General features: G+C 41.3%; 1 protein-coding gene across 1 annotated transcript; it reads right to left on the reverse strand.

Annotated features, from left to right (window-relative positions):
- Window positions 1-5853: 5853 nt before the first annotated feature.
- Window positions 5854-8936, reverse strand: LOC139471807 (uncharacterized). Its single transcript, XM_071254297.1, has 2 exons — window positions 8335-8936; window positions 5854-6861 (listed from the first exon to the last, which is right to left on the reverse strand). The coding sequence occupies exons 1-2, from the start codon at window positions 8934-8936 to the stop codon at window positions 5937-5939; spliced, it is 1527 nt and encodes a 508-aa protein (XP_071110398.1). The 3' UTR covers window positions 5854-5936.
- Between the last annotated feature and the right edge of the window lie 14924 nt (window positions 8937-23860).

A 23860-nucleotide genomic window follows, 5' to 3' on the forward strand; every position in this document is an offset into this window, starting at 1 on the left:
GGTACTGGGGATCCACCACCCAGAATATAAAATAGTCGGTCTCTTCATACGCTACACTGACAATTACCGAACAAGTTCCTGTATTAGATATTGATGTAGCTGATAGTATATATCCGCTTGTTTTCAAGGTTATGCAATCATGTTGACAAATTCCTACGTATTGCACCTAGCTTATTATATTAGATTTACGCCATGTACAGATTGTGCTTAAGAGATATCATCATTGTTACTTCCAAGGGTCAAACACCCTGTTTTCAAAACCCAGTTCAAAGGTACATTTGTCAGCACAATCGCGTGCCTTTTGGGTTTCGCCTAGGTAGTCGACATCTGAGCCCTACACCCCCTGCGGCTTCTGGAAGTAGTGTTAGGGAAACTGTAGCTAGGATTATACAAGGAAGCTTTCGGTTTCATATGCCATATAGTGTTAGAAGACGTGTCGAAAATTAAGTCAACGACGGACGGTCGGCAACCGGACGGACAGCACAACATGAAATAAACTCGCTTTACATCAAGTCAGATAAGATGAAAACAATTTTCCAAACATCATCATAAAAATACCAACCAGTTAAGTGCGGGGTACTGATGGCCCGGTCACCTGACCCCTGACGTCACTCCATTGTTCCCGCTGACAGTTTCCTGACCTACTTTCATCAATGCAAACTTTAAGCTCATGCATTCATTCATTCAAAGCGCTTAGTGCTCAGTCACACATTCAGGATTTTTACTGCCGTCCTTGATAGGACCATTCCCGATTAATATTGTCAAAAGTCAGATCAAGATCCTGCGATTCGTGGCGGGAAATTCACAAATTTGTAAAAACATTTATTTAATCACGACAACAATCAGATATTGTTGTATTCCGCTAGGTACAAAACAACGGAATCTGTCCCGACAGCGTCCCGATTCTCCCAATTGCGATCCGACAGAGATGGGCAGTGACTGGACAGTGAACCGACAAAGACGGTTCGCATTCGGCAAAATCTGGACGCAATCGACAAGAAACGGCAACGAACAATTTCTCCAAATCATGCCCGTTCATCCCGACAGCGTCCAGATCCACAGGACATCGTCCAGACAACACAGGGCATTGTTACGATTTTGATCCGATGCAGCAGAATCTGTCTCGAATAGTCACGATTGTAAGCCGACTAGACAAAATCGGCTGAGTTTCCCGAATGGTACGGGACGCACCATACTGTCGGGAGTGCTTGGCCGACCTCTGTGGACCTTTCCCGATCCGTAGGACTCTGTTACGAACGTAAACGACTGCTTCAGACAATGATAGGATATTCCAGATCGTTGAGGATAGTAATCCGACTTTTTCACTTTTCGTGACGTTGCGCTCCAACGGGGGCCATAATCGGCACTGGGTGAACGCAGCCTTACTGAATGGTTCAAATGCGGACGGATATTGAAGCAAAAATTTAAAGAGTGCAGTAAATTTGTTTTTAAGTTATTTATTGAAGTGTTTTAACTCCGATTACTCTGTATTTTTTACTTTAATGCTGTATTCTAAGTCAGATAACATATAGTCAGGAAACTTCCTTGCCTCGGGAAGATGGGATACAGTAGATCCTCAGCAACGTGTGCTGGTCGTCAGGGGCGACTAAACTGAACGGGGGAACTGGCTCGGTGATTTGGTTGACTTGTGTGTCGTCGCTCTTAGACGGCATGACACGTTGCTCATGCTATCAATCACTGGCTTACTGCTGTAATATTGCGGCATTAAACAACAAACAAACAAATGTTAGGAAAATGACATCCAGATTTGTACCAGAATCCTCACCGACTCTTGGCGTGGCGCTGGAAGGACGGTACACGGTATAGGTAGAACGATTGTATGAAACGGCGCGACATCCTGGCGATAGACTGCATGTCACGCCACACTCCAGGAGGAAACAACATGTGTGTGTCCCAAAACATCCAAACTCTCTTCAGTGTCCATTCATACATAAACCCTCCTGCACATGCAGCCTGTACCCCAAACATCAGATAACCACAGACTGTAATTTGCTGCATCGTAGACAGCGTCCTGCACATGCAGCCTGTACCCCAAACATCAGATAACCACAGACTGTAATTTGCTGCATCGTAGACAGCGTCCTGCACATGCAGCCTGTACCCCAAACATCAGATAACCACAGACTATAATGGGCTGCATCGTAGACAGCGTCCTGCACATGCAGCCTGTACCCCAAACATCAGATAACCACAGACTGTAATTTGCTGCATCGTAGACAGCGTCCTGCACATGCAGCCTGTACCCCAAACATCAGATAACCACAGACTATAATGGGCTGCATCGTAGACAGCGTCCTGCACATGCAGCCTGTACCCCAAACATCAGATAACCACAGACTATAATGGGCTGCATCGTAGACAGCGTCCTGCACATGCAGCCTGTACCCCAAACATAAGATAACCACTGACTATATTGGGCTGCATCGTAGACAGCGTCTTGCACATGCAGCCTGTACCCCAAACATCAGATAACCACTGACTATAATGAGCTGCATCGTAGACAGCGTCCTGCACATGCAGCCTGTACCCCAAACATCAGATAACCACAGACTATAATGGGCTGCATCGTAGACAGCGTCTTGCACATGCAGCCTGTACCCCAAACATAAGATAACCACTGACTATATTGGGCTGCATCGTAGACAGCGTCTTGCACATGCAGCCTGTACCCCAAACATCAGATAACCACTGACTATAATGAGCTGCATCGTAGACAGCGTCCTGCACATGCAGCCTGTACCCCAAACATAAGATAACCACTGACTATATTGGGCTGCATCGTAGACAGCGTCTTGCACATGCAGCCTGTACCCCAAACATCAGATAACCACAGACTATAATGAGCTGCATCGTAGACAGCGTCCTGCACATGCAGCCAGTACCCCAAACATCAGATAACCACAGACTGTAATTTGCTGCATCGTAGACAGCGTCCTGCACATGCAGCCTGTACCCCAAACATCAGATAACCACTGAAAAGTCCAGTTTCCACCCTTGCCGAACTAGGCTGGAACGACCGTAGCGCCACCGGTGGTTATTACGAGTTATGTTCCTTCTAAGCCTCTCCTATGGGCCTATCAGATTCCACCTCTCGTATCACTTGCATTTGTTTCAATCAAAATGGTGGCGCCCAGTCAAAACGATCTGACTGATAATCAAGATCTATATTGTGATAAAACGGTTCTTACATATCGAAGTGCATAAAATCACGTGAGCACCTTGATTAAAAACATGAAAAGACTTGGGAAATATCTATTGACAACGAGTTGGCGGTGCACATGCTTTGCAAATCCTGCAATAGACAGAAATCTGCACGACATTTTACAAACCGGATTTCGATTTCGGTGCGCGATTTTTGGACTATGCATAGACTCGTTAGCCCAGCCAAAATGTAACTCCATAATACCAGCCTAGTTCGGCAAGGGTGGAAACTGGACTTTCATAGCCAGTTAACTCACTTGCCTCGGGAAGATGATTTCCCTCGACTGCAGTGTAGTACATGAAGCTAGCCTGGCCAACGTTAGTTTGTATGTTGACTGATTCAGTCAATGACCAGTTAAAAAATCGAGGGAGGGAGGCGGGGGCGGGGGTTAATGACCCTTGAGTTATCTATCGTACAAATTCAACTTGATTTAAGTTAAACCCACTTTCACCTCACCTCTTATATACTGTAATATGAGATATCTATGCGATACATCTCAAAGTGCAACGAAGAACGAAGCGTTCTATTATTCTATCATGGCGTCATTTCTGGAGATTCGACGTCATATATTGGACGACATTATTTTAATTTTTAGAGGGAAGTGCCTATTGAGTTGTTCTCCATAGATGTAGCTGGGCTACGCTGACAAACGCAGTGGCCAAACGGTCGCATCCGCAATTGGGCGGGATAAGACAATCGGTATTAGGAAAAAAAAGGTTCAGATCATCGACGTGAGGATTGTGACAAAATTAGGGATATACCAAACTTAACCCACCTGTTCCTAAAATGGATTTGTCGGACATTGCCGAGATCGGATTCTATATGTGTAGGGAGTCATCATTAGTAAAGCTAAGGTAACTGTTTTTTAAGCCTGCACATTTTATAAACATCCTTAAAGAGGCAGTACATATTTTTTTATATCCAATGGTTCATTCTCCTTCGTCTTTTATTTCTTAAAAATGAAAAATGTATAACTAGGTGTATAGAAGGGCATATTTACAAGGTCAGCATACACCATTTGCTCGCTTCACCCACCTTTTCTCAACCCTACCTAATCCAAGTGAAAGGCTTATAAAAGAACTCGAAACACTGTATTATCGTTTTATCTGAAAATATAAACCAGACAAAATCAGAAGAAATATTATGCTGAAACCTTATGAAGAGTGCCTGATATTAAAAATGCAATCAATGCTCAAAAGATATCTTGGAATAAACGTTTGTTCCATTCACATCCACACTCTGAACTTACCACTCTTTTGAGTAATAATATATAACTCCAACACAAACTGATTTTCTGCAAAAACTGCATTTCTATGTTTCGGTGTATTAAATAAAGTATCCAACAATATAATATCCCGAAAATACATTCAAAGATGAAAACTTGATCTTGGCCTTAACATAGGCCAAAGGATTGGCAAACGATTTAGCACCCACAGATAGAATGTGTCCTCAAAACAAAAATGGTTCCAATACAGTATCATTCTTAGAATTGAATTATACCAACAAACGAGTTACTGTACAAAATGGGACATAAAGAATCATTTCTTTGCATTTTTTGCAAACGAGAAAAACAAACCTTAGTGCACATGTTCTTTGAGTGCAAAATTGTCAAACATATCTGGAACAACCTTGCAAAATGGATTAAAGACAAAACTGGAATAGAACCAGAATTTTCAAAATTGACAATCTTATTAGGATATCAACAAAAACGAAATGAGTGAGTGAGTGAGTATATTAACTGTAACAAAGCAAAACATATTCAAATCAAACATTTCTGACTCCAAACTACATTTCCCACACATCAAACAAGAAATAACCGATTCATATTACATCGTCAGAAATATATAATATTCCCAATGTAAATACACAGAGTTAATGACACGTTGGTCTCTCTGTCACAACCTATTCGTGTTAACCCATGAACTTGCACAATCCAACAATATGACACTGGAATAGTTTTTGTTTGTTATCATCTGTAGATATACTTTGAAACGTCAATTTACAAATCAATAGCGTGTGTCCACCTCTGGTTACGCGCGGCCTGCCACTCCGAGGATGGTCTCTGATTGCATTCGTCTGTTGCCAACGTTGCCATAAACACCAAATGGTGTTTCTGTGGACGTTAAATGTTCTTGCAACATCACGTTTACTCGATCCTGCTTCAAGCATACAAAGGCTTGCCGACGCTCATTTTCAGACAGGCGTGGCATTTCGTAATGTTGAATAATTGCGTAATTTTGTTGTTTTTCTGAGTGGTTGTTGTCAGAACGATGCTAAACAATGCATATGGAATCCCGTTAACGTACATGTTTTTATGCCCATTCTTGGGTAGTGAAACGTTACTTGTTTGAAAATTACTCTAAAATATTGGTGTCACAGGAACTTTTGTTGTTGAGTATATGTTCTGTAAACTTATTGTTTGTGTACTCCAAAAAGAAATAATATCATAAAAAAGATGAATTATTTCAATATAAGAAACATACAGTGTGAATCGTGAAACCAATCAATAAAGTGTCCCACGGTCGACAGAATAGATTTACGCATTTTTTATTATTTTAGATATACGAGATTTAAAATATAATGATTTTTTATTACAAATTCAATTAAATATTTTGGTTCAAAGTTCACAATCTAAAACCAATCTCTAAGTTCCGCCCTACCATGAAAGGACAGCTGAGTCAATTCACACTTCAAAATAAATATTGCCTCCAGATCAAATAGTTACTCCCAGTTTACCCTGTAGATGTAAAAGTCGGTCCTTTATCTTTGGTATAAGAATATTGCTGAATTTTATAAAGGTAAAATCCTGACTCCATGGAGGATACATTTTGGGGTCTTTACTCGCCCGGTAGTGATGCATTAGAGCGACTTTTGGACTAACAACATACATCTTCCTACCAGGGAGGAACTTTTCCATTTCGTGAACATGAATCAGGTTCACGACCTCGGGTTTCACGAGAATTTTTGATCTGTCGCCAGGCTTATTGATGCAAGACCTGTAGGTATGCAGAAATGCATGCATTTTGAATTTCTTCGCATCTTTCTTTTCAGGGAACTTGACTTTTGTCTCACTTTCATAGATTGGGAAGAATGCATTTTGGAACATGAGGGCCCCATACACATTTTGAGGATCAGGTTTTTTTGCATTCAGTAGTCTGTCAGCCAGAGCTACTAACGAAATATGTTTCTTGGGCACAACAATTTCATCAACATCTGCAAGGAGGACGTACTTGGCTACCCCAAGCTGAGAGAAGACACAGTCATGGATACTCGCCATCTGACCCCAGTAGTGGATCTGGTCTGGGGGGAAGGGAAGCTTCCAGTTCCTCATCTCCACAATGCCTTCCCTCTCATAGTGCAGCAGGACTTTGTTGACTTCTTCTGGTATGCTGTAGTTGTAGATGAGGAACTTGTCTGTCCCGAGGTATCTGCTGGTCTCCAGTGCTGTGACAAGTGTGTTGACGTCAGTGAAGTTTCCATGCAGGGCAGGGTAACAGTGGGTTAGGCGGTTATAGGGGGGTCCGGGATAGTTGACAGGGAGGATGTTGAGGGGGGAGGACATCCGGGCAGTGAGGACAGAGATGAACGCCGGGTAGGAGCCGTGAGGTACTGGGCAGTGAACAAATCCACATCGATTACTGAAAGGAGAAATCAAAGAAGACGGCATAGGATTTATTTTGTTTTATTTGTTTGTTGCCTCACGCCGCACTCCGCAATGTTACAACACTATGGCAGCGGTCTGTAAAAGTCTAAGTAGTAATAAAAGTACAAGTATATAACAACTGTATAACTGAGTCCCCTATTGAAACATATAATATACTGAACAACATTGAAAACGCACCAGCATGAAAATGGATGTATTTTTATTTTTATTTTATGAAAATATATAAGTGAATGAGTAATATACGACGTTCTGGACGACGCATGAAGAAAAACAGCTCGTCAAAACACATTCCTAATTTTTTTGTGAGAGAAATCGCCAAAACGCAACAAAATGCGTGCACATCATGGAAAACGTGTTTTGTTTCACGGGAAGGATGCAGAATAGGGATATAAAAGACAGACTTTTAAAAGACACATCACTTGTTGCTGCAGACGTAAAGGATACTGGCACAAGAAATGCCAAGATTAACAGCAGAGGAACGTGAACGTGCCTTGTCCAAGTTGGTACGTCAAGTAGAGTGGCTGCACAACGGTTTCAATGCCATCATTCAACAGTCCTCAGGCTACTGAGCAGATACCAGCAGACAAGAACCACCAGAGATCGACCACGTCCGGGTCAACGTCGTGTAACTACACCACGTCAGGATCGCCATATTGTTCGTCGGCATCTTCGTGATCGTACACTTCCTGCTACCAGGACAGCAAAGACCAGTTAGACCTAGGTGCAGCTCCACCAGCAAGAATGAGTGAGTGAGTGAGTGAGTTTGGTTTTACGCCATTTTTAGCAATATTCCAGCAATATAACGGCTGGGGACACCAGAAATGGGCTTCACACATAGTACCCATGTCGGGAATCGAACCCGGGTCTTCAGCGTGGCGAGCGAACGCTTTAACCACATGGCTACCCGACCGCCCCCCACCAGCAAGAAAGCGTGTGTACAAGGAGATTGACAGTCGACTTTCCAGACTGAAGGATCAGCTATCCCAGGTTGTCAAGACACTACCCCAGTTCGTGGATGCTGTTGGCAAACTTCTGAAGATGGATTAAGGTTGTGTCAGTGTGACAACCTCGATGTGAACTGTGATATTAACTTTAACTGAACTCTAAGCGGCGAATAAGTTAAAACAATGGGTTTAAGGGATGGATGAATTAAAATATTGAATGAAATAAAGTAAAAGAGGGTATCAAGCATCTTGAGTCATTTCTTTTGTCTATAATAAGACAAGTCCATTTTCATGATAGGGGTTAATTACCTGATTAACATGTGCAACCAGGTATGACATTGCTGTTTAAGGTTTCTCAAATAATATTCAATCCAATGTTTCATTACCTACGTCATCAACCAAGCAGTATATTCGTACACTATAGCTACATACGTGTCTGTGTATTCGTGCAGCTTTCTAATAACTTGGATCACTTATGAAACTATAAATAGATTTATACTCACTTGTAAGTACCCCATCTACTTGGAGGGATGTGTTGGAAATGACCTTGAACCCAATAACCTTTGTGTGACCTTGTTCTCTTCAATACGCAAACGAAAGAAACAGGGTGGAATGGTTCCGGAACGAGGATAAGTGTTCGCACTGACGAGTGAGTATTTTCGTATATTGCAGAATATATAAAGATTCGGACGTCCACTTGCTGAAACTCGCTTTGGTAAGGCCTCCTAGGTGGAAACCTGTTTTCAAGTCCGCCCTCTCCTAAAACGGCATAAAAACGACTCTTATTGAGGAATAGTTGACCTGAACTGTTATCAGTTTGCTGGAGCATCTGAGGAAGTCGTTCATTGCGTCGTGTGGTCGGCGTGGGTGTGTTTCTGTACAAAAGAGACGCTTCTTGTTTTGAATGGATCACTGAATTGATTGCACCCTTTTGCACAGTCGCGATGATGTCCTCAGTAGTTTTCTCGTGGTCTCTGGAAGTCAGTGCAAGAAGCATCCTTACCCTCGGGATAAATTCGGTATAATTATAATAAATCAGTAGGCTGACAAGACAAGTGCCTAGGATGAACACCGCCATTACTTTAACCTGGTTCATTTTCCTCATCTTCTCTAATTTTCCCTGTATATAACAAAAGGAAACAAGAATATATTTCTTAACAGAGAGCAAACCTACTTAGATAAGAATGAAGAACCCATAGCTTTCAATTTTTTCACGATAATCTGTTGGGGACCAACTTGAGAGTTCACTGATCATTTGCCCTGTGTCAGTATACCAAGGTAACAGCTATGATTTGAAACGACAAAAATGTAAGAGAAGGTAATTATTCAAATTAAATTCGGCAATATTATTTTTTTTCTGCTTTTATAAGTTTATTTTTACTCAGATCGCGAAATCACTAGTGAATCGTTATTTTCTAAATTAATATGTTTGGAACGTATTTACTTACCAAATGTCTAAACAGATTTGAATATCTGTATGGTATAGGAATTCCTTGTCGGGTACGTAGGGGAGGCCTTTACGAATGTGATTGTCGTTGGACAGCAAAGTTGTCCAAAGTTACGGTGTACTATTCCAGCTATATATGAGATTGCATGTTGAAAAATACCCTAATATGACAAGCATGTGTTGCTGAAGACTTATTCTACGCCGGATCTTCACGGGTATGGATATTTGAAGTCAGCCAGAGGCACATGATTGTGTGTTTATTATACAGGTTTCTGATTTTAAGTTGTGCAATTATACATATCTTTTCGGTACTGCACTATTTTCGTTTGCCCACCAACATGGAGGACACAAAAAAACCACCGATGTGACGATTGATTTCGGCGATTTTGCAGATGGAAATTTCACATCTGTTTTCCAGGATGGGATGTCAAGATCTTTAAACGTTAGGAAATATATTACAAGTTTATGACGTTTCTGTGTACCTTCTTGTATCGATAGTAAATCAACAAAGTCAATACGAATTGGAAAATCTATGACTATTCATAGAATAGAAAAGGTCAATAAAATTCAGTGATTGCACGTAACTCCAATTGAATAGATCTGTATAAAAAGTATTTATCTGGAAACTTAACAATGTGTTTCTCGGCATGTTGACAAAAGTAAAACAACTTGGCCTTGACATCAATATCGCATCCTATCATGAGGCCATTTCTCGTGGGGATATGTCCATAAATTGGGGAATGTCAGTCTGTAGATACACCAGCCAATCCTCAGCGCAAAGAATGGTTTGCCATCACATTGGCGTTTGTTCGCCGGGGTTGCGAAAATCAAAGATAATTATTTCTGAATCCGTTTATGGTTGAAACTGACGATGTGAGGGTAGATCTCAATACAATGATATATATTCTCTGAAGCTACACAAAAATCATCCAGGGGGGTACATGACACAGGCAGCCGAAACCACGCCTATATACCACGCCTATATACCACCAGTACATCCTCGTGCCCTGTGGCACCCCTTTCGGAAATATTATTCGAAAATACACCTCTCAAATCCAGCTTTCTTTCAACATCATCGCGAACTTGCCAGTGATTCCGATTCCATTTGGTACACTTTGAAGCCACTAGGTCACAACACACTTTTAAAATCTACAGAATCGCAGTTGAGCACAATTTACACCAATCGCAGTTGAGCACAATTTACACCAATCGCAGTTGAGCACAATTTACACCAATCGCAGTTGAGCACAATTTACACCAACGTTAACCACCGTGTAAGAGCCACCACGGTGACCCTTCTGTCGCATGCGCGTGAAAATAATAAAATGGGCACAAAAATCTAAATTCGTACAACACCGACTCTTCGTCAGGTCAATAGCGCCTCCACTCTCACAGGTTTCTTAAATAACTACTAATTGTACTGACTGTGTGGCTGACAATTACAAATAAATCCACTCTGCCCTCACGCCGATCACAAATTAATCCTATTAGCGCCAATATTCAACCAAGTGTTAGCCAAACAACTGTAGTACAGCTATAAAAAGGGAGATAGGTAAAAACAACACTTTGACAAGATATGGACGCAGAGCGTCGACTGTCAATTTTGTCGGCTCCGATCAATTAACACCTGAGTCAATTAACTCCACACTCTTATTGGTGGATGATCTCGGCTCAATAAACAAAGGGGAAATAAACACCGAGAGCTTATCCCTAAAATCAGTCACTTCGACTACAAAAATAGACGAGTTCGCCTCTTTTAGAAATAGTCTCTATCGACTTAAGTTTCTGTCACTCGACTGAACAAGGAAATTATAAAGTTCCCAAATAATTAGTTAATCACGGGAAGGTTGGTTACCCACGTATTGATAGAATAACTGAGTATTAGAAACACTAGTTACTAAGAGTTTAGAAATCTCGGGAAAGTTCGTTATGCACGGATTCCTAGCAAAACTCAGTATTTCAAACCCTTGTTTCTACGTTGTAGTTCAGTACAAGCAGTCTAAGTCTAAGAATATAGATCGACGGAGCCCCGAACCCACTTACTGACGAAGCATGAGTTTCGAACGTGACCTCTCCAGTAGCGAGACAATCGTGAACGATTTAACAAAGCCTGGAGGGTGATGATGATGATGATGATGATGATGATGATGATGATTTAACGAGCCCTTCCTCATGTACCGATTTCGCACTGGAGGGTGAAGACACGAGATCGAGAAAGTCTATAAATACCCCTGGCAATGACCTCATGTTACCATTCATACATGAGAAATGTCTGAAGTTTTGACAACTTTGGAGATATAAATTGCGAAACAATAATATTGTGAGGGAACTAGCCAAGCGGGATCAGTTGCTTGTAGACCTCTGCGGCTTGGAACCTTTTCCACAAATCAAACAGCTGGATTTGGCTGAAATATGTCCGAATTGTTACCTTGTTTCGTTTTGTCGCTGTGTGTATATCGGACTGCACTTCGTAACTGACTGTCAACGTCTCTTAGACCAGGCTTAGAGTAGCTTCCCTTTGATAATGCAGGCGTCACACTGCCCCGAACTTGGCACCAGATGGCCATACGAATATGGAATTTTGAATTTTGCGCGAAGATGGCCCCGAACTTGGTCAACAGCCAATTAACAGCCGAAGCAAGTACGATGCCTACAGAAGGTCACGCGATGGCACCCGAACCACACACGAAGGCAACACGATGACACCCGAACCACACACGAAGGCAACACGATGGGACCCGAACCACACATGAAGGCAACACGATGGGACCCGAACCACACATGAAGGCAACACGATGACACCCGAACCACACACGAAGGCAACACGATGGGACCCGAACCACACATGAAGGCAAAACGATGGGACCCGAACCACACACGAGGGCAACACGATGGGACCCGAACCACACATGAAGGCAACACGATGACACCCGAACCACACACGAAGGCAACACGATGGGACCCGAACCACACATGAAGGCAACACGAATATGTGAATTTTTATAGTAGTTTATACCCCCAGACACATGAAGGCCACACGATGGCTACACGACGTCGTATTGAGAGTACGATGCGTTCGAACTAGGTCATAATAATCAGAGACAGTTCCAGAAACATAATCAGAGACAGTTCCAGAAAAAATCCGAAAAAATCACACAGAAACTTGAGATTCCATATAATAAAAATTGTCACTGATATTTTTCAGACTTTGTTCTTTTTCTTGGTCCTTTATCCTCACTTTACAATGCAAGTTATTCTAATTTATATGTTAAAGTAGCATGGGACTTTACATTATGGAAACTTGAGATTTTTAAACTATCTACATGTTGGGCCTTTAATTTATTAAAAAGTGGAAAAAAGAACAAGTATTTTCAATCAGAATTTCAAAAACAAAACAACAGTTTGCTTTAAGTTACAACGCAATGTGTGAAAATAATTTGTCCATCATCACAATGTTACTGTCTCTGTATTCTTTTTACTGTACAGTAACTGGTTGTTGGTGGTGGCTGGAATCTCAGTCTGATGAGATAGTGAAGGATCACACAAGTTGTGATGATATTTCTGCATGTCTCTGGCCTCTGGTTCATGGTCCTCACTCGGAACTATACTACAGGCATTCTCCACTACACGCCTGGCTCTGGAGAGTCTGTAGTTAAATATTCTCTCATGTTTCTGATTGAAAAGATCCCAAAAGCATTATCCCCTTCCATGGAGTATGGGACAGGAACGTCTTCACCAGGTAGAGACTTCTCTTCAGGGAGATTGAAAATGTTGTTCGGACTCTCCAGGCCTTCCTTCAGTTCTGACCCATTGCAGATACTGGCATCTTTGTTGGAACCATCAGAGCCGACATCAGTTCAGAGAACCCTAACTTGTCTGCGTCCTCCAGGGCCATGCGGACAATGGAGAAGAAGCCCTTGTAGTTTCTGTACACAGAGCCAGTATTCCAAGGACAGGTGACTGCCACATGCATTCCATCCAGAGCAGCATAGCACTGTGGAAATTGCCAATTCTTCTCAAACTGCTCAGCAATGGCGACCCACTCTTCAGTTGTAGGACACTGGATCTCTCAGCAAACTCGGTTTTGATGACATCGCAGACTTCATTAATGACGAGGGAGATGGTGTTTGGAGCAACTCTGAAGTTGTAGGACATGCTTGGATAATTGTCAACGCAGGCCAGGTGTCGTAGAGGGATGGACAGCTTGAGACCAGGAAGAGGAGGTGCTGGACCTGTAAGAGCTGCTCATCACGTTCCCTGAAGTGCATCAAAAGAAGCAATGCTGCTGGCTTCTTTTTCCTGGTTGTCTCATCATCAAAGTATGCCATTCTTTAGGAACTGAATTGTGATTAATTGTGACTGAAGCTTTGGGAGTTACACACGCCTCTGCTCTGTAGAGTTGGTCTGGAATGACTGAGGAAGATGCTCTGAGGTTGGCCTTTTGTATGTCCACGTTACCATGACACATGGGAAACGCTTGAGCTACTCAATTTCGACTGTCTCCGCCAACACCGTGGTCCCATGTCGATGTCATCGTACTATAATACGATGGCTACACGACACCTTGCGAGGGCTTCACGTAGTCGTGTTGCCTTCCTTAAACAATCGGGCAGCTTCTTGTTTCCTTCGTATTGTCTTCGTGAGGCGAAAAATGGCCGATGGCACCGATAATCACACGAAGGAAAAACGAGGATGACACGATTTGACGCCCTCACGAATGGCCCGGTGGTTTTACGATCAGAGCCGAACTTGAACATTTCCTTTATCGTGTATCCATCTGATGTCAATTTCGGGACAGTGTGACGCCTGCATAAAGGGCAGGTACTCTAGCGGACAGATCGACGGATTGCCGCGAAAGGCCAGGAGAAACAATTTGTGTGGGCAACTGTTGATCGCGTGAGGAAGGAAAATGTCATCCTCTGTACCAGAGGAGGAACAACATTTACATATTCTGTTCTTTAAGGGAGCTTTCGCCTCGAAAAGCGACGCAATTCTATTTCCATAGGAGTGCCACATCTTAATGTAGCCAATGAACTGCGCAAAGTACATAATGAGAAACAATTAGCGTAGTTTTAAATAACCTTTATGTTCTAAGTTTATTACCATTTGTGACAACAGCATCGTTCCACAGTTGACTGTACCAGTTTTCACGATCTATGATTTCAAGTCTATTCTGATCTAAAAAGAAGCACTACGTGGTGGATAGATACGAGAAATTTGAAATTTATCATTTATTCACTGTCTTACTGCTACTGCTAACTTCTCATTTATCCACTGTCTTACTGCTACTACTATACTACTCATTTATCCACTGTCTTACTGCTACTGTTACTACTAGACTACTCATTTATCCATTGTCTTACTGCTACTGCTACTTATAGACTACTCATTTATCCATTGTCTTACTGCTACTGCTACTGCTAGACTACTCATTTATCCACTGTCTTACTGCTACTGCTACTACTATACAACTCATTTATCCACTGTCTTACTGCTACTGCTACTTATAGACTTCTCATTTATCCATTGTCTTACTGCTACTGCTACTGCTAGACTACTCATTTATCCATTGTCTTACTGCTACTACTATACTACTCATTTATCCACTGTCTTACAGCTACTGCTACTATTAGACTACTCATTTATCCACTGTCTTACTGCTACTGCTACTTATAGACTACTCATTTATCCATTGTCTTACTGCTACTGCTACTGCTAGACTACTCATTTATCCATTGTCTTACTGCTACTACTATACTACTCATTTATCCACTGTCTTACTGCTACTACTATACTACTCATTTATCCACTGTCTTACTGCTACTGCTACTTATAGACTACTCATTTATCCATTCTCTTACTGCTACTGCTACTGCTAGACTACTCATTTATCCACTGTCTTACTGCTACTGCTACTTATAGACTACTCATTTATCCATTGTCTTACTGCTACTGCTACTGCTAGACTACTCATTTATCCAATGTCTTACTAATACTGCAACTACCACTAGACTACTTATTTATCCACTATCTTACTGCTACTGCTACTACTAGACTACTCATTTCTCAACTGTCTTACTGCTCCTGCTCCTGCTACTACTAGACTACTCATTTATCCACTGTCTTACTAATACTGCTACTACCACTAGACTACTTATTTATCCACTATCTTACTGCTACTGCTACTACTGCTAGACTACTCATGTATCCACTGTCTTACTTCTACTGCTACTGCTAGACTACCCATTTATCCATTGTCTTACTAATACTGCTACTACCACTAGACAACTTATTTATCCATTCTCTTACTGCTACTGCTACTACTAGACTACTCATTTATCCATTGTCTTACTAATACTGCTACTACCACTAGACAACTTATTTATCCACTATCTTACTGCTATTGCTACTACTAGACTACTCATTTATCCACTGTCCTGCTGCTACTGCTACAACTAGACTACTCATTTATCCATTCTCTTACTGCTACTGCTACTGCTAGACTACTCATTTATCCACTATCTTACTGCTACTGCTACAACTAGACTACTCATTTATCCATTCTCTTACTGCTACTGCTACAACTAGACTACTCATTTATCCATTCTCTTACTGCTACTGCTACTACTGCTAGACTACTCATTTATCCACTGTCCTGCTGCTACTGCTACTACTAGACTACTCATTTATCCACTGTCTTACTGCTACTGCTACTACTAGACTACTCATTTATCCGTTGCCTTACTAATACTGCTACTATCACTAGACTACTCATTTATCCACTGTCTTACTGCTACTGCTACTACTAGACTACTCATTTATCCATTGTCTTACTGCTACTGCTACTACTAGACTACTCATTTATCCACTGTTTACTGCTACTACTGCTAGACTACTCATGTATCCACTGTCTTACTTCTACTGCTACTGCTAGACTACCCATTTATCCATTGTCTTACTAATACTGCTACTACCACTAGACAACTTATTTATCCACTATCTTACTGCTATTGCTACTACTAGACTACTCATTTATCCACTGTCCTGCTGCTACTGCTACAACTAGACTACTCATTTATCTATTGTCTTACTGCTACTGCTACTACTAGACTACTCATTTATCCGTTGCCTTACTAATACTGCTACTATCACTAGACTACTCATTTATCCATTGTCTTACTGCTACTGCTACTACTAGACTACTCATTTATCCACTGTCTTACTGCTACTGCTACTACTAGACTACTCATTTATCCGTTGTCTTACTAATACTGCTACTACCACTAGACTACTCATTTATCCACTGTCTTACTGCTACTGCTACTACTAGACTACTCATTTATCCATTGTCTTACTGCTACTGCTACTACTAGACTACTCATTTATCCACTGTTTACTGCTACTACTGCTAGACTACTCATGTATCCACTGTCTTACTTCTACTGCTACTGCTAGACTACTCATTTATCCATTGTCTTACTGCTACTGCTACTACTAGACTACTCATTTATTCACTGTCTTACTGCTACTGCTACTACTAGACTACTCATTTATCCATTGTCTTACTGCTACTGCTACTACTGCTAGACTACTCATGTATCCACTGTCTTACTTCTACTGCTACTGCTAGACTACTCATTTATCCATTGTCTTACTGCTACTGCTACCACTAGACTACTCATTTATCCACTGTCTTACTGCTACTGCTACTACTAGACTACTCATTTATCCATTGTCTTACTGCTACTGCTACTACTAGACTACTCATTTATCCATTGTCTTACTGCTACTGCTACTACTACTAGACTACTCATTTATCCACTGTTTACTGCTACTACTGCTATACTACTCATTTATCCACTGTCTTACTGCTACTGCTACTAATAGACTACTCATTTATCCACTGTTTACTGCTACTACTGCTAGACTACTCGTTTATCCACTGTCTTACTGCTACTGCTACTACTACTCATTTATCCACTGTTTACTGCTACTACTGCTAGACTACTCATTTATCCACTGTCTTACTGCTACTGCTACTACTAGACTACTCATTTATCCACTGTTTACTGCTACTACTGCTATACTACTCATTTATCCACTGTCTTACTGCTACTACTGCTAGACTACTCATTTATCCACTGTCTTACTGCTACTACTGCTATACTACTCATTTATCCACTGTCTTACTGCTACTGCTACTACTAGACTACTCATTTATCCATTGTCTTACTGCTACTGCTGCTACTAATCATTTATCCACTGTCTTACTGCTACTGCTTCTGCTACTGCTACTACTAATCATTTATCCACTGTCTTACCGCTACCGTTACTGCTACTACTAGACTAATCCTTTATCCACTGTCTTACTGCTACTGCTACTACTAGACTACTCATTTATCCATTGTCTTACTGCTACTGCTGCTACTAATCATTTATCCACTGTCTTACTGCTACTGCTTCTGCTACTGCCACTACTAATCATTTATCCACTGTCTTACTGCTACTGCTACTGCTACAACTAGAGTAATCATTTATCCACTGTCTTACCGCTACTGCTATTGCTACTACTAGATTTCTCATTTATCCATTGTCTAACTGCTACTGCAACTGCTAGATATAAGGCATCACTTGAAATGTTTGTTTGTTTGTTTTATGCCACAAACAGCAATATTCCAGCTATATGACGGCGGTCTGTAAATAATGGAGTCGATATGTAAATAGATGCCATATGTCGCAAGGTCGATATCACACATTATACACTTTTCTTAATATATGGATTAAGCGAAACCGGTCTGTTTTACACAACAATGAGCGATATAATACATATGTATTGAATAATATTTACGTCAAATTGCTAAGTTAAGGAATGGGACATTCACTTCAACCTGCAAGAGGTCACGTGTCCTGACATCAGTATTGACAAAGCCCAATGTTCGATAAGGTGAGTTGAGGTGTCATGGGTTTCAACGTTGTGTTCAATATTACCGCACTTATACAGCTAACAGTGCGTGACTGACTGAGACCACATGGTTCAATTCATTTTAATTACCCTTTTTAATCGAATTCGGAGTCAAATAGCCCTACAGCTAAGCGCGACAGCGGTTTTTGTTCGACCAAATCAATGGATCGTTTAACGTTCAACGTGTCCCATGCTTTAAAACTCTTGCAGAAAGGTTTTTACAAAATTGTTTTATATTAAGTAAGGTGATATCGAAAACAAAATTGTCACATGGAATGCTTGAAATATTCAGGCCGTTGAGAGACAAGAAATTGTCTGCCACAAAAATACTTTGTTGCAAGATGTTGTTTTTTCAAAAGAATATTTAGGTCCATAGTTTTAATTAAATCTAAATATTGTAAAATTTACGGTACATCTCTAAATGTATCCATGTGACATTTAAACATGCTGATATTGTAACGTATATATTGTTTTGTGTCCACGAACACACGATCACAGATTTCTGGCGTGCACAAGGGACGCAAATCTGCACAGCGAATTGCGGCGCCTTAGACGACTGGGCCACCCGTGCCACCTGACGATCCATGACGTCCCGGGGGTGTTCTATGGAGAACATGTCTGAGGAGCGAAGCAGCTGTTGTAGAGATGGTAGGACAATCGGACGAAGAATGTCATCCATGTAACGCTGAGCTGTCAAATTTCCGTTACGATGACTAATGATGTTTTCTCCTGCCCACAAATTCCTACCCACACCATCCCGCCCCTTCCACCACACGACACGACCTCCTGAACGCACCATGCTGCCTTTCGTTTTCCTGTTCGGAGGTAAACACACTGTCTTCCATCAGCTCTGAACAGACAGAACGTTTTTCATCACATCCCGGACCCATCTCAATGATATGTTTGACGATGTTGTTGCGCTGTCAATAACTTTCCTCTGCAAAGTATTTAAGCCCTGATCCCCTGAGCCCTTAGTCGCTTAGCCAATGTCTGTCGGCTAACCACATGCCCCGTTGACGTCACTGTCAGGAATCGATCCCGGAGATGCAAAGTATTTGTCCGTTAGTACCGCTCTTCATTGGGTGTCGTTAGCCTGGGTCTGCCTGTTCTTGGCCTGTCTGATGTCTGTCCTGTCTGTCTGTTTCGTTGTATCAGGTCAATTACAGCAACACGGAAGCAACCAAAAGTTCTAGCAATGTGGGCATGGGTAGCTCCCATCTGTATCGTAGGCAGGGCCCGGGCCCGTCGTTCGATGTCAGTCGTGGCATTTCTGTGGTGTGTTTTTTAATCAGTGTTGAGTGTCCGTGTCATTTATATACCTTTTCGGCTGCCCGTTTGTCACTTTTCCGCATTTTCTTAAAAAATGAAAATGAAACGTGCCGTGGACATGTATCACTTTCTCCATAGAACATTGTTGTGTTCGGACGACGTCTTTTGAACTGATTTAGTTTGAATTTGTGTTTTTGATTTTTTGCAAATTTCATTTTGTAAGTGGTAAAATTGCTTATGGCTGTCAGTTTATCATACATCTATTCATATATGTATGGTAATTTACAAACGTCGATAGATTTGTTTGAATAAACTGAACTGATAGTGTCCACGTGGTATCATGTGAAAGCCTAATGGTACCCTTTTGGTAGCATTAATTTCTCGTTATTTCAATTATTTTATCAAAATTTCGAGTTCAATCTCGTTGTTTCCAGCTTTTTCTCGTTGCTTCGATTTATTTTTCGTTATTTCGATTATTTTCTCGCTATTTCAGGTCGGGGGTATATAGTTATACCAAGGTTCCGTCCGTCCGTCCGAAAACTTTGTCCACGCGATTTCTCTTAAACTATTCAGTGGATTCATCTAAAACTTAGTACATATAATCTGTGTCATATGGAGGGGTGCAGTCAAAGAAAAGAAATGTTTTTATTAATTTTCCATTTTTTTATGATTTGTTCAGACCCTAACCCTATCCATTTTCTAATGAAACAGAGTGACTTCCGTCAGGCATCTCACACAGAGCGTGATGGACTGGTTCTACAGCCACCTCTACAAACTCAGGCTGAGCGTGATGGACTGGTTCTACAGCCACCTCTACAAACTCAGGCTGAGCGTGATGGACCGGTTCTACAGCCACCTCTACAAACTCAGGCTGTATCTGGAGATGGGAACTGTCAGCAAGTCATGTATTTTATGAATATCATAGCTTGATGATAGTTTTAACCTAAAATTTGTGGATTAACAATACATTGGCAAATATCAGATGTAAACTGCATTCATGTTTTTTTTCTTCTCTATATTGTGGTACTCTTTTTTACAATAACAGGGTAAATGTATAAAAGTTTAACAATCAGGGGTATTTGTAGGCTCGATCCGGTTAGATTTTTACTAATTCATATTAGTACTGAGAAAATAGCTTACATGACTAAAGCAGAGTTGACACTGAAAAGGTTGAAGTTGGGGGAATTAGTAAGCTCTGCTTACTTTTTCACTTTTTCAGTTATTTGACTGAAACTTGGTATTTCTATGCGAGCCACAGGGCCACGCCTGGCACTATTTGTAAGCTATTTAATTTGAAACTACTGACACACTAGGCGGGTCGGGGGTATTAGTGAGCCACGCTCATTTTTGGCCTTGTTAATATTAAATATAGTCTAATATTTAATCAACTTCTCTTACCTTCTCTTCAGCTGGGTTGTCAACAAGCGAATGATACGGAGGAACAATGTCTGTGCAGGCCGTAACCGTGAATGGATGCCACATGTTGCCAATTCGATATCATGCATTCTATACAACCATTAATGTCTGTATCAAGAGAAATTGGAAATCATCAGTCCAACATAAGGTATTGAAGTTGATGAGCATTAATTTTGCTGAGAAAGTTTTGGGTTTTTTGCAGTCAATATAGCTTCAATCGCTCCTAAATGAGCCGTCTCTACAAAAGATGTTAAATTGTGCATCATCCTGGTTTACTCGATGAAAACTGTGTGTGAATTTTTACAAACCTTCAATTGTTAATTTTAGAAATTCTAACTGTTCTTTGTCTACTTCTATAGAAAATTCTCCTCTGTACAAATACTTACGTTTGTGGCTTAATGGATATCTTGACATGAATTGTACCGCATAAGAAGTTGCTAAATCTGCTAATCGGTCTATTTTCACGATAACTGTAAAATTAGAAAGTTTTTGTGGTATGCCCTATGGTGTTCTTAAAAAGCTCTAAGACAGTCTTGTACAGCCAGTTGTGTTTCAGTGAGGCAATATGGGGTACTCTAGACTATAGCTGTATCAACACAGTGCAAAACCGAACCTGTAGAATTTATTTTGGCAAGACCACCCGACTTGGCCACAAGTGTTTGTTTGTTTTTGTTTAACGCCGCACTAAGCAATATTCCAACTACATTGCATATGACAGCAGTCTGTAAATAATTGAGTCTGGACGAGACAATCCAGTGATTGACTTAACAAGCATCGATCTTCCCAATCGGGATACGATGACATGCATCAACCAAGTCAGCGAGCCTGACCGCCTCTTTCGACAAGCATAGTGGCCTTTTACGGCTAGGGGTTGCTGGATTGTCTGGTCCAGACTCGATTATTTACTCGAGTGTCATACAGCTGGAATATTGCTGAGTGCGGCGTTATACAACAAACAAAGACAAGTCTATTTGCACGTGTTGATATTGATATCACAAACATGTCGATTAGCATCGACAGTATAAAGGGTGAAGTGTTACAAAGGACACTAACAAGAGGCCCATAGAGCCTGTATCGCCCACCTGAATATTTACGCAATCATGACAAAATATACATTTGCATTGTGCATGCATATAATACTGCAAATATTTCATAATTTTCACTCTGCTTGCATTTAAAATGGGCGAATGGCAAATCTGACAGCATGAACAAGATAAAAATGTAGCAGAAAGATCTGAACCGTTTCCATTTCATGATCCAGGATAAATCCTATTAAAGGTATTATTCCCTTCAAAACAAACAAATGTACACAATGTGTCTGTTTATTATTGGGTGGGAATAACAGTCGTTTGCATGTTATGGTCAAGGTTCTTAGTCCTTTGGGAGTGCCGGACAGATGAACACATGGCAGCATATGTGCATTCCTCTAATTATACTCTTCACTGTACAACTGTACATATACTCTTAACTGGTTATACGGTGGGGATCTAAACTGTGTCCAAGTTATAAACTCTTTTTGGTCCCGCCCCTCACTCCCCGGGGGAGGGGGCAATGTTAGCCCCTCCATTTGTACTATTGTCAATTCCCACCACCTGAAAATACTTCCAACCAAATATGGTTGATGTCCATCTGTTACATACAGAGAAAAAGTCATTCAAAACAATATTGCCAAATTTAAATGTATAAAGAAATGTAGCCAAATTACCCCTATTTCGCCCCGCCCCTAAGCCCCTTGGGAGGTGATCATCCCTTCTATTTGTACAATTTTAAATTCTCACCACCGGAGAATGCTTCCAAACATATATGGTTGATATCTATCTCTTAGTTCCAGAGAAGAAGTCGTTTAAAGCAATAACGCCAAATTACCCCTATTTGGTCCCGCCCCTCAGCCCCTTGCGGGGTCAGCCCTACCATTTGTACAAATTTGAATCCACACCACCGGAGAATACTTCCAACCAAATATGGTTAATATCTATCTCTTAGTTCCAGAGAAGAATTGGCCCCGGCCCTAAGCCCCTTTGGGGGTCATCCCCTCCATTTGTACCATTTTCAATCCTCACCACCTAGGGATGCTTCCAACCAAATATGGTTGACATCTATTGCTTAGTTCCAGAGAAGAAGTCGTTTAAAGCATTAACTCCAAATTACCCCAATTTGGCCCCGCCATCGGACCCGGTGAGCTAGTAAATTGTATGGTAACTTGTGCCAAGACAATGGCAAGACACTTATCTTCTTTTTAAAAATGTATCTTTTACCGATGAATATAGAAAACACATGTCCTCGAGGGAAAACCAAGGTATTTTAGCAAAGTTTCGATGTGATACCCTTCTGCTTGAATGTTAACTTGGCCGTTATAACCGCCACACATCCCCTGTAGAAAATAGTTTATGAAAAAATTGTAATTTTAACGCTGTTGAAGACGACTAACCCTTTTTAGTTACGTGCCCATTTTAATGGGATTTAAGATATGATCTACACTGGCAATTTTACACAGGATGAGGCACATGTTTCTTACACTATAAAACAGTCTTTTAATGTTCTAAGGGACGTCTGTGTCTGTGATGGCACTGTGCCAAAGTCAGTACCGGGTGTTACCACCACGAGCATCGATCACAGCTCTGCACCGCCTGGGCGTGGACTGTATGAGTCGTCGAATCTGGCGTTGTGGAATCCTTCTCCACTCATCCTGCAATGCATGGTTCAGCTGTTGAAGCGTCTGTGGTTGAGGCTGTCGGCGTCGTACACGTCTGTATAGCAGATCCCACAAATGTTTGATAGGGTTTAGGTCAGGCGATTTGGAGGGCCATGGCAGCACAGTAACATTGCTGTGGGCAAGATAATCCATGGTAACACGTGCAGTATGCGGTCTTGCGTTGTCTTGCTGGAACATCTCTCTTCTGACGTCAATGGCGGGAATAAGGTGACGTTGAAGGAT

This window comes from Haliotis cracherodii, unplaced genomic scaffold, assembly GCF_022045235.1.
Source record: "Haliotis cracherodii isolate W230 unplaced genomic scaffold, xgHalCrac1.p SCAF_23, whole genome shotgun sequence".
NCBI classification, from domain to species: domain Eukaryota; kingdom Metazoa; phylum Mollusca; class Gastropoda; order Lepetellida; family Haliotidae; genus Haliotis; species Haliotis cracherodii.